Source organism: Lonchura striata, chromosome 13 (assembly GCF_050655825.1).
Source record: "Lonchura striata isolate lonStrDom1 chromosome 13, ASM5065582v1, whole genome shotgun sequence".
NCBI classification, from domain to species: Eukaryota; Metazoa; Chordata; class Aves; order Passeriformes; family Estrildidae; genus Lonchura; species Lonchura striata.
The window spans coordinates 11,898,217-11,910,401 of record NC_140715.1 but is presented as its reverse complement, the minus strand read 5'-3'; the positions used below and the strand labels follow the sequence as shown (position 1 = coordinate 11,910,401).

Here is a 12,185-nt window from a genome sequence, read left to right as displayed (position 1 = left end):
TAAAGTTGTATCAACATTTTCATTTCAGTTTTATACTAAAGAAATCTTCTGCCATTGTGGAATTGGAATTCAGTTGTTTTGTACTCATTCTGCCCAAAAAAGATTTAATATATGCACACCACTTTTCACCCTCTATTTCTGCAGCATCTTTGTAAACAAGGGAAAAGTTTTCTTCCCCTCAATCTTTAAGAACAAGCTAATATACAGTTCACTAAAATTCTAAATGTACATTTTATTGCAGCAGTACTTAGTTACAAGAGATATCTGAGCAGCCTTCAATTTACTGGAAGGCTGTGGGTCAGCAGTTCAAAGCCTGACACTTTCAGGCAGGATGAGTTGTTTCGTCACAGTTGGCCACAGTGGGAAAAAAAAACCCAACCACCTCCAATAGTCATCAGATTGCTGAGGTCTCACAGAAATACTTCAGTTGGCAGTACAAAAAATAGTTCTGTAAGTACTATCAAAATGATACCATTTTGGCCCATTGCATTCTACAAGAAAAAAGAACTCTTTAAAATGAAGTTATGAAATAATTTATGTCTCTGCTCCTGAGAGCACAACAGTTTTACATTACCAAAAGCTAGAGAAAAGTATTTTTAAAATTACAGGATCACCTTTGTGTGAGGAGGAATACACACATGGAGAGGCATCAGCAGCAAGTTACATGTGATAAATTAACCCTTGTAAACAAATACTTGAGACACAGACTTAAAGGAAATCAGAAGAATCTGTGGGGTTTTTGTTTTGTTTTATTGAAATATGAGCAGCAGTATGCAAAAAAATATCTTTAAAAACATAACATAGCAAAACCTAGTAATTTTAAAATTAACAAAATAAAAACATGTTTAGAGTTAAATGAAAAAAAACTCATTGATAGAACTGTGTTTTCTACAATGTAAACAAAAGCATAAAGGTTATGCTTGCAACAAACACAGAAGCAGATTTATGGAGCAGCACAAGAAAGCAACATTATATTGTAATCTGATGGTTTGGTCTATTGATTTGAATTCAGAATGGGAAACCCTCCTCAACAGAAACTTCACAACTCCAGAAGAAAGTCACGTTTGTCATTTGAAGGAAAATGTTTAGAAAATGGTTGGGGTTTGGTTTTTGTTTTTGTTTGTTTCTTTGCCTTTCCAGAAACCATCACCAGCAACACTTTGAGCAAGTAAAACAATATCCTGAAAAAGTTACTATTTCAGACTAGTGAGGAAACCTGACACATTTTAATGTCCTCTAGAGTTATACTGCAAGAATCCAAGTTAATCTTAGACCCAAGAATTGACAACTTTCACACTGTAATACTGTGTGGGGGGAAAAAAAATCATTGCTTCCAGCAAAACTAAAAGAATTCCAACATTTTAAACAATTCTAACCTGAATCATAATACCTGGGCTGTTTCATCATTCTTTTGCCTGCTGGGCTGTGCTGTCAGATTTGTCTCTCACTGGTCAGTCATGCTAGAAGGTTTTATTTTGGTCCTGTACATTTTATAACCCAGTGTCAGCCCTTCATGCCTAATGCAGCTAGTAAGTGTGTACACCAGGCACTGCCTGACTGCCAGCAAGGCCCAGGTGTCTAAGGGGCAACAGCCAAGCTGCTGTCTTATCTCAGGGACTATAAAAGCACTCCCAGGAAAGCCTCCAGGATAAGCCTGCTCCAGGTTCTCTGCTGGTTCCGCCAAAGTTGCCATTCAGTGCTGGGGCTGGTGCAAAGCAGAAAGATGCCCAGAAAGAAGAAAATACACTACAAGAGTTTTTACTGAGGAGTAACATTCAGTCTAAGCTCGGCTGCAGTGGAAAGGCTCCATCTGCCACTACCACACCACTGGCTGAGTCAATCTCCCCATTCCTCTCTCTAGGCCAGGGGGTGATTTCTACACAATGGGCTGTACCAGGAGCAGCACTCCCTGCTCCTGTGACACTTTACACATTGGTGGCACCAAACAACTTTCTATCCAATCTATCCATGCACCCATATCTGAATCTTTTTATCAGCAGCACAGATGAACAAAACAGGATTAGCAACACCATGAACCAGTAGCACACAAAATCTGCTACCCAGAAAGCTCCCAAAAAGCCCTACAGGAAGGAACAGAGGAGTAGAATGCAGACAAATCTGACTGGGTTTGCTCCTGCAAGCCAGCCCTGCCAAAACCAGCAGTCACAAGGATATCCCAGCACTGCAGCTAGTACAGTTCCAGAATAGGTACACAACAGAAAAATGCCAGAGTACTTCAGTACTTAATGACAGCATCAGAGGTGGGTTAACTGGGTATTATAGCAGAAATTATGGTTCAGTGCATGGGTAGCCAATCTAACCACAATACTAGCACTAAACACCAGCTCTGGCTGACAACACCCACTGCAGCATCCATTCTGGAGTCATTCAGTTGGCCACATATAAGCATACAAGAGAACAGAGATGAAGCCAGGTAAAAAACATTTTGGATAAAGTAAAATCTTGTACCTACAACTGCAATCTTTCCTTAATTCAATGTGCCATGTGGTTTATTATATAAGCTAGTCAAGAAATATAATATTCTGTAGTGTTAAATATACATATTCAGCATCTTGACAAATGTCAGGCCCCAGAAAGAAAATAGAAGTAGGATCCTAAGGCCAACTGACTTGGCATCTTATTCAATCAAAAGAACTGTCTGTGGGTTGCAGCTTCAAAGAATGAAAGGGAAGAAGCCAAAGGTATGTGGCAAATAATGTTACTTCCCTTCTCCTGAAGATGTACTCATCTGTTTTCAAACACACTTGAGAAACTGTTATAAAAAACAAAACACAAAAAAACCAAAACAGTAATATAGAAATTCCTGTACAAGAGAACATTAGGGTTCTGCAGAAGTGTTACAGTTTATTCCTTTAAGGCAATTCATAAAAAGCATTTTAATGACACGTAAACAATTTTTAATCCTCTAAGATAATTTGTTATTTAGGTACCATAGAATGCACGATTTCCACATTTGAGGAGAAACTGTCATTCAACAGAAGACACAAGAACCTGTTTAAAAAATAAGTTTCTCAGGATTGCAGTAATTAACTGCAACACATATTTTAATAAGTATTTGCCTGTTAGTTTTCAGCCTCTCCTCCAAACACTGAAGAGGTGTTCAGGAAAGAGAAAAAGCAAGGTGAGTTTAGAAAATATAATAGGGTCTTTCTGCATGCAAAATTTTGTATATAGTTCACTTCTAATTCTCTTAACATGTTTCTCTCAGCCTCTTTTTTATGACATAAAGGACAGAAATAAGCATATATGTAACTGATTTTAGTGTTCAGTGCAGTGTTTAAATTCTCTACTTTGCCAAATGCAAACATCATTAAGTTCAACCAAGCCAAGTGCAAGGTCCCAGCTGGGTCCCAGCAATCCCAGACACACCTACAGGTTGGGCAGAAAAGTGACTGAGAGTAGCCCTGCAGAGAACAACTTGGGGGTGATGGTGGTGAGAAGTTCACCATGAACTGGCACTGAGCACTCCCAGCCCAGAAAACCAACAGAATCCTGGGCTGCAGCCCACGGAATGTGGGCAGCAAGGGTGAGGGAGGGCACTGCCCCCTCTGCTCTGCTCTTATGAGAGCCCACCTGCAGTGCTGAGCACAGCTCTGGGGCCTCCAGCATAAGGACATGGAACTGCTGGAGCAAGTCCGAGTCACAATTCTGGTAAGAGGACTGGAGCACCTCCTGCAAAGAGGCTGAAAAAGTTGAGGCTGTTCAGCCTGGAGAAGGAAGGCTGAGTACAGACCTCATGGGAACCTTCCAGGATCTGAAGGGGCTACAGGGAAGCTGGAGAAGGACTCTTTGTCTGGAACTGTAGTGACAGGTCAAGGAGTAACAGGTCCAAATTGAAAGAGAGCAAATTTAGCTTAGACATACAGAAGAAATTCTTTACTGTGAGGCTGATAAGGCACTGGCACAGGCTGCCCAGAGAGGCCGTGGGTGCCCCAACCCTGGTAGTGTTCAAAGCCAGGTTGGAGAAGGGCTGGAGCAACCTGGTCTGGTGGGAGGTGTCCCTGCCCATGGGAAGGGGGGTTGGCACTGGGAGATCTTTACGGTCCCTTCCAACCCTTAACATTCTTTGATTATTTAGATGTGAGAGAGAAATTGCATTGTCATATTAACACATAAAAATGCCAACCACAGCTGCAAGTCTGATTGAAGCCCTGCCATCAGGGACAGGATCAAGAGCACTGTTTCAGGCAGGCTACAATGAAGTGATTACTTTTGGTCGTTACCAACAGGTCTGAATTAAATACATGATCTGGAAGTAAGAGCTTCTGCATTCAGTTATTCATTTGCTAAGCCACTCACAGTCTTCAAAGAGACTCAAACTCATACTTGAAAGTGAATTAAATACAGTGTAATCACTAATACTGCATAATGTCTACTGAGAGACTAAAAAGGCCTAACACAGATCAATTCCAGACAGGTAAAATAAACAGCTAGAACACCAAAAAGAAAACAAAAAATGTATTCCTTCCAAAAAGTAGTAAGCACTGCCATTTACAAATAGTAGTGTTTATGTTAAAATAGAGAAAGGTACCTAAAAAGAAATAGCCTTGGCAACCAAATCCAAACGGCATGAGTGTAAATCAAAGCAAAACAAGAATCACTACTCCAGAACCGTGCAGGATGTTTACCTTGGATCAATTACTACTTTAAATGGTGGTTAAAAGAAATATTACAAAACCAAAGTGGGAAAAGGATAAGAACTGCTATTCTGCATTAATATACAATGTGTTTATGACAGCATTTTCCAATAGAAAATACAAGTGTTTTTACACCACTCCAATATTTGTAAAAAGTATATTTCATGTGTACATTAAAAAAAAATCACATTGTTCAATCTGAGGCAAATTAGCCATAATAAAGTCTAATTTTGCTTGTGACAGATGTCAACCTTAAGATGTTAAAACACTAAGCTAAAAATACAGCTTGCAAGCTGGAGCTGCACATGTTCAAACAGTTTCATTAAAACACATTAAAAAATCCCAAATTATGATATGTATTTATTTTCTGAAGTCAGTCTTCATTAATTCTTGTCCCTACAGGACAAAAAGGTTTTCCAGTTAAGACATTTGTCTGTTTAAGTTTTAAGGGGAAGAAGGGGAAAAGTGTTCTGAATTTTTCAATAGACTATTTTTTCCGTTAAGGCTCAACTGTCACTTAAGCATCACAAAAACAATTTGAAATGTAAAACTGATTAGCTATACACAATGGAATTGGTCACAAGGGGATCTAAAAAAAAAAGTTAAATCATAAGATCCATTCCCCATATAGCTCACAGTATCCACTGGAAGTTTCTCTAGAATTAGAATAAGTTCACTAAAAATAAGGCTGAAGGTGGAATTTCAGCACTATGAAACAGATGAGATGGGATTAAGAGGAGAACCCATTTGTGTAAGTACTTTATCCAGCCACTGGAGGGGCCCATGAAGATGAATTTCTATCCAGCACGGGGTGCTCGTGACATCCTGCCGGTGATATTCAGCTCCCCAGCCCTAGGAAATGAACAAAACGGTACTGATCAATTTGAGGACATGCTTGTCTTTTAAAATAACTACTAACAAGAAACAGGAAATAATGATCTCAATACACTTATCTGAAGGTAATTCACAATCTAGTCACACTGATCTAAAGGAACAAACTCGAGGCTGGAAGGAGCAGGAGGGAAGCTGCACCTGGAAGCCTGAATCAAGTCTTGCATGCTACAGCCTCCTGCGGAGCTCACTGCTGCCTTATGACTCCTGGCCATGGCCACATCTCTCTTCTCTTTCAACCTTCTGCTCCCTCTCCTCCACACTCCAGCTGAGCAGTATTTGTCATAACTGACAAAATCAATGAGACATCTTTTGGATAAGATGCAAATAAAACACCTGGAAGTCCAAGTTTGAACTCCACACTAAACCTGAGACAGACAACATCTTGATTAAATAATGTTCAGGAAACGCTCCTGTGAGAATAACAGCACAGCTTGACTTCAGAAACTTAAATCGTGTCTTTTTTCCATGACCAGGGATTACTAATAACAAATTGGAAGAAGTTGAAAATTTTCTTCAATCATTATGCTCCTTTCTACTCAGATTCTTTTAGTGGACTTGTTATTCCCTTTACTCCTTGAAATTCAGACCATGAACTTAAATCTCTTTTAACAAAATTACAGGAACCATAATGAATTAAATTCCTGTCCTGAATACTAGAGTAACTGAATACACAGCCAACATTCAATATAGAAACTGTGCTTTTCCTTTCTTGCATTGATTTCCTTCTCCCTCAGTTAATCACTTTAAAAAAACTTATAATTGAAAAGAACCACATCAGGCCAGAACAGCTTTGCTATAGTGCTAATGGAATTACTGCTAAATACCCAAACCCATAATAAACTTGAATACTCTCAGAATAATTTACCTTTACAAAACTCATTCGAATGGTGCACATTTTGGTGAGCTCATATACTGCTTCAAATCCATGATTGACAGACTGAGCTAAAAGCTGAGCAAACTCCTGATTGTTAAAAATTTTCAGACTGCATCCACTGGGAATCTTGCATACAGTTGTTGGATGAAAGCCATGGTGGTAGTTGCAGTTCCTGCTCTGTACAAATATGCTGCTATCACTTAAACACTCAGCATAGACTTCTCCACCAACATAGTAGAGATGAACTCCTTGAAAACAAAGATAAGAACATTTCAAATTACTTTGTTGTCTCTGATTTTGAGGTAGTTATCATAAATTCTATTTTATTGGGAAGAAAAAGGTAAAATTTCTGCCTGAGGGGGTTTTCAGAAAGGCTTTTGCTTGCACTGTAACACACTGTCAAATTTCAACACATCAGGCTCATGATACACCAACCACTAGATGTCCTTCTCTGACAAATTACAGAATAGAATGAAAAAATTACTGCCACATTTCAACTGTTATTTCAAGCTATTTTTCTAGAGAATTTATGTGGATTTTAAAACCCCAGTTTTATATACCTGGCAGCTTTTGCCTATGCCAAGTAGAACAGAAATAGGTGTGTCCTGGGAGAAGGGTCATTGATGGACATGAATGAGAAAGAATACCCACAGTCTGCTCTGATTTTACATTTTATCAAGCTGAAGGACAGTAAGTCCAACTAGCTGCTCCACTTAATTACCATCAGGGTTTACAAACTTTAACATTAACAAAGACCCCAGATTTATCACATCTGTCTGAATTCAGCTAAGCACATGTTTTGAAGTACATATAACATTATTACTGGCTAAAAAATTAATATACAAAAGCTGCCCATGCCTTCAGCACCCAAACTCAGGTGCTCCCTGCTGCTTTACCTGCCTTCCCTCCCCTATCCCAGTTTACAAGGTTGGGATCCAGCTCCATTTAAGTCATCCCTGCAATACCCTGAGAACCCACTACAGACCATCCCGTGATGTGCCAGAGGAGGCTGCAGCAAGTCAACAGATGCCAGTTAATCTTTCAGACAGCAGCCACTGTTGTCAACATTGCTAGACCGACTTGGGACTAAGGTAGGATGGTGGTTACAGAGGAAATGTTGGCTTCAACAGCTACAAGCAGCTGTCAGAGAATCTGGGGTGGGCAAGACTGCATTTTCACAACACAACCCTATTTATTTAAAAAGGCAGTGACCACCACTTGCCAGCTACAGTAAAAAACCGTAGCACATAGGGTTGGGTGGTTCTAAGGAGGCAGAACCTCAAGACCTTTCAAGCAAAAGCCATAAATAAAACAGTATTTTATCTCCAAACAACCTTAAGTGTTGTCAGAACAGTTACCATAAAGCAAAGTTTAAGTTCAATAATTACTATTAGAGATGCAGACATTTTAAAGCTCGTCACTATTCTACAATATGATGATGGGTCCTGGTTACACTTTTGACCTTAGGCAGATGCACAAGATTTCTCTGCCAATACTACTAAAAGAGGTGAGACAAAACAAAAGAGCCTGACAAACCACCCACACCCCACAAATCACTTGTTCCATTTATATTATTTTATTTATAATTTTTTTTGGACAACTGCATTGCAGAGCCAAGCATCCAACAGACACAAATAGAACTTCTGGTCTCCAAATTATCTGCAAAATTTTGTCATATTTATAGTAGTTTCTAATTAAAAGAATGTTAAGGGACAGGGTGAATTTTCATCAATCAAAAGACCAACTTTACCAAATGCTAGGTGGTAAAAAGGCTTCTAAACATGTGCAAGAGAAACAGGGTCCTCTTCTCAGGACTGAGTTAATCACAAAAACAATATATTCAGAAAAAGTGTTCTACAATTTAAGATAATCCAGGCAATATTCCATCTAAGATGAAAACTGTGCATCTCTATGTACTATCAGCCAAAACAGTACAGGAAAACTAGAAGATCTTGCAAAACCTGCTGTCTCCAGGAATCCCTCCCACACACATCCACGCCCCATGGATTCACTCAGACAAATGAGCCCTTGCAGTTTTGCATTAGCACTTCAAAGTCCTGCTGCCAACTCACCAAGATATTTGAACATACTGTAGACAGAAGGTAATACCTTACAACAACAAAACAAAAAAAAATCTGACATACTGCAAAGGTGTATGCAGAATTTAAGAAGTAGATATAACGTGGAGTATCATGGCATATCCTGTAATGTTTCTTGGTGCTGAAACACAGACCACTACACTTAGCCTAACAAGCAAGCCTCAATGGCAATCTATTTTGGTAAGGAAGGGGTAACATTTAGTCTTTTTAATTAGTGACAAAAAAATTGCATGAAATTCCTGACTAATTAGAATCAAACCATGCCTAATTAAGCTGTTTTCTGATACTGGAGAGGTAATGTATCATATCTCAGATTACCTCTAGCATTCTCATCTGAGAATTATCACTGCTGCAGTATAGAGAAATAAAACCAAGGACTTGGTTCATAAGACAGCTCAGTTTTACCTTTGCCAATGTGCCGCCGAGTGTTCTCGATCGTTGAGTTGCGGTTGACGTTGGACAGCAAACCTAAGCAGAACCTGTTCTTGTTATTGGAGGGATCTGTAAACCCATCCACTAAGACACTTGTGGAAGATGCATGGAAAGCCTCCCCAACACGGTTATTTAACTCATAATACACAATGGAGCACCAGTGTTTGGGTTCTTCATAGGCAACAGGCTGAACATCTGAAAAGCAAATGGAAGGAACAGTTTAGATAAGAGTTAAAACACTAAAGCTACAACTGTCAAGCAGAGCTTCCAAAACACCAACAGCTAAGTAAAGTCTGAGTAAACAATTAAGATGGACAAGAAGTGTCTTGATTATAACCTTAAAGATTTTGACCTTCATGCATTTTAGCTGGCCTGTTGTTTACTGTTTTTTATAATATTAAGCCTGATATTAAACAAAAACAATCTTACACACACAAAAAAGACTATGTTATAGCAGCTAAAACATAACTTTTCTGCTCACTTTTAAAAAATTCTGTTATAACTGGTATTTTGGGACTCAACTGTCAGAGCCTTTGTGCAAATGTTATTCCAGCAACAGACAAAGATAGCAGAAAAGAAATAAAAAAGTTCAACTCACGGGAAGCCACATTATGCACCTGAGGCTTTGAAAGGAAAAGATGAAAATAAAAATAAGCACGGTAAGTTTTATTTCTCAATTATGTCTCTTACAGCCCCAGTTTGCCTAGGAGGACTGCTTCCAGCTACCAGCAAGATTTACTGGCCCAAACTGAAACTATTCATTCAGTTTGGTCATGAGATGCAAGACACCAAACTATGTAATTTTATACCAGACAACACAACTTACCTCTGGTAGATATATTTGGCATGATCTGAGGGATCATAGTATTGCTTGTGTCCATAGACTGTGAATTATCCTGTCCCATTTGTTCATCAGGGGGCATATATGCAGGAGGTGGAGTATCAGCTACAAACATGAAAAAAATAAGAATAAATTTCAACAATTTAGAGCATTTATTTATACAGTCTACAGCTGTAAACACACAAAAATATTCCACAACAAGATGTTACAAAATTTGGCCTTATTTTCAAAGAAATCTGAACACAGCCAGCTGTCTTTACAGTAAAGTCCTCCAGTAGCTGAAATTTTACCTACGGAACCAATAACAAGATTGGAAATTTGAAAAAAAATAAGTGATACACTTTTTTCTTTCTGCCGTTTTTTTTCTTTAATACCTGCACTCCTGCACTTGGGCTTGATGACTCTGCTTCCCCCTTTTTGTCACACAAACACGAGCTTTCCTGGCTACCCTCTTCTCAGTGTTCAAAAACAAAGCAGTAGATGAAATAACTATTTGCTTAGTATAACAAAGGCCTAGAAGAGTTTGGGGGTTTTTGCTGCTCCTGCAGGCTGAGATCATTACAGAAGTGTGGATCTGTTATCTTCCATCACACAGCACTCAGTGTGGTAACACCCCACTGTGCCCCATAAATGCATCCACCCCAGTGATCCCGGTACTTGGTCAACACAGGTACCCACAGACTGAGACACTTCAGGGGAACTGAGCAACCAGAACACAAAGATTAGGCCACTGAGCTAGTGGAAAAATAAAATCTTTACTTTATTAAATTCCTGGCTTTATAAACCGTACCGATTATCACAATGAGTAAGACTTCTTTCCCTTGTCCCTTGTCAATTTTTTTCTGTGTTTTACAACTCGGTTAAACAGAATCAGTTTATTCAAATCCGTTCCCAACAAAAATCTTACTTTTTTCCAGTTAAACACCATATTTTAAGTGTTTTCATTCAGTGAAAACATCCATAAACTTCCTGATCGGCATCCTGTATTTGCTTTCTTTTAATTTCTACTTCTTCTTCTAAAGTATGGATTAGTTACTCTGTAGTGAAGCTGTGCAAAAAAACCTCACCAGTATTACAAGCAGGACAAAAAACAGTTGGAAAAATAAAACTGTAACAATTAACTCTGACCAGTGACAAAACTAGGAAGAAATTCCCATGAAATGCAAAAGAAAAAGCCATTTATGGCAAACATCACAAATTCCTGAGGTCGTGGGTCACAACAGCACGTGACATTTCAGTGATTATTATGGAACTGTCATTCAGGCTGTACTCACCTGGAAGCTGAAAGGGACTGGATGGCCCAGAGCTGGCTGGGGAGCTCGGGTAAGTGCTGCTGGCTGGAGAAGGTGGGTAGGGGCTGTTTGGCGAGATGGAGAATGGAGTGCTGTTGGGCTGCTGGAAGGAGTCCGGAAATGTCGCGTTGTGTGGCATGTGGGGCTCGTTGTGGCTGAGGTTCCTGAACTGAACTAGCAGACTGTGCTGGGGGTTGAATTCACTATGTCTAGGCACTAACACTGGAGGTAGAACTGCAAAAAAAAAACAAATCCCAGATACATTTAGATTAAAACCTGAGATATAAGGTAAGAGATACAAATAATGTGCTATTCTGCTCATTGTGATAATTTCAACTGTGGCTGGGGTGGAAAGAGGAGCAGGGATGGATCTGGCATGCCTTTAACCCATCCTCTCCTTTATTTTTAACATCCTTCTTCACGGAAGAGTCAAACTTTACTCTTGCTAGAATCACAAAAACACACACATATTTCACACAACCCAAAGTTAAAAAACATAAACCAAACCAGGCTACACGTGGCACATACTGAAATACTGATTCAGAAGGGCAAAACTTATGTCTGAGTACATTAGCAAATCAGAGAAAATGGGAACGCAGTCTCTATTACTACAGTCAAACTATATAGTTACATACTAACCTTTCCACTGAAGAGAAACAAAATCTGTACTGCCATATATTTTAACTTCAGGACTGCTGGAGTGTGGAATTCCAGTGCTGCAGCAGTGCACTTGAGCACTACAGTCAATGCAGTAGAGTTACAACCACTTTGGGGAGCAAGGGAAGCAACTTCTCACCACACTGTCCAGAGCAACATTCTTCATCTCTCCCACTGCAATCCCAATCCTCCTCACCTTTCCCACAGCACATTTTAACAGCAAGCTCCTTACCTGACACACATCTTCCTTTAACTGATCACATCTCCTAGTTCTATTCACCTCTGCTGTCTCCTAACTGGAAGTCATGTGGGGAACTCTACCACGCTAGAATTTTATTAATTTTATTTTTCATCTCCTCAGTTCATGTCACACATTGACTAAATAGCAAGCCCCTGAAGGGCAGCCACCAACCTCCTTGCAAGGACTAAGATTTTGAA

The 12,185-nt window shown here is 39.4% G+C and overlaps 1 protein-coding gene across 5 annotated transcripts in view; it reads right to left on the bottom strand.

Annotated features, from left to right (window-relative positions):
• Positions 1 to 731: 731 nt before the first annotated feature.
• Positions 732 to 12,185, bottom strand: part of SMAD5 (SMAD family member 5) — a 30,053-nt gene continuing 18,599 nt past the window's right edge. For all 5 annotated transcript variants that reach the window (XM_021549431.4, XM_021549430.4, XM_021549432.4 and 2 more), the window contains 5 exons: positions 11,073 to 11,324; positions 9,784 to 9,903; positions 8,931 to 9,152; positions 6,418 to 6,674; positions 732 to 5,510 (listed from right to left, as the gene is read on the bottom strand). In XM_021549431.4, the coding sequence (XP_021405106.1) occupies positions 5,367 to 5,510; positions 6,418 to 6,674; positions 8,931 to 9,152; positions 9,784 to 9,903; positions 11,073 to 11,324 (995 nt within the window). In that variant the 3' untranslated portion in view covers positions 732 to 5,366. The remainder of the gene's footprint in view (positions 5,511 to 6,417; positions 6,675 to 8,930; positions 9,153 to 9,783; positions 9,904 to 11,072; positions 11,325 to 12,185) is intronic.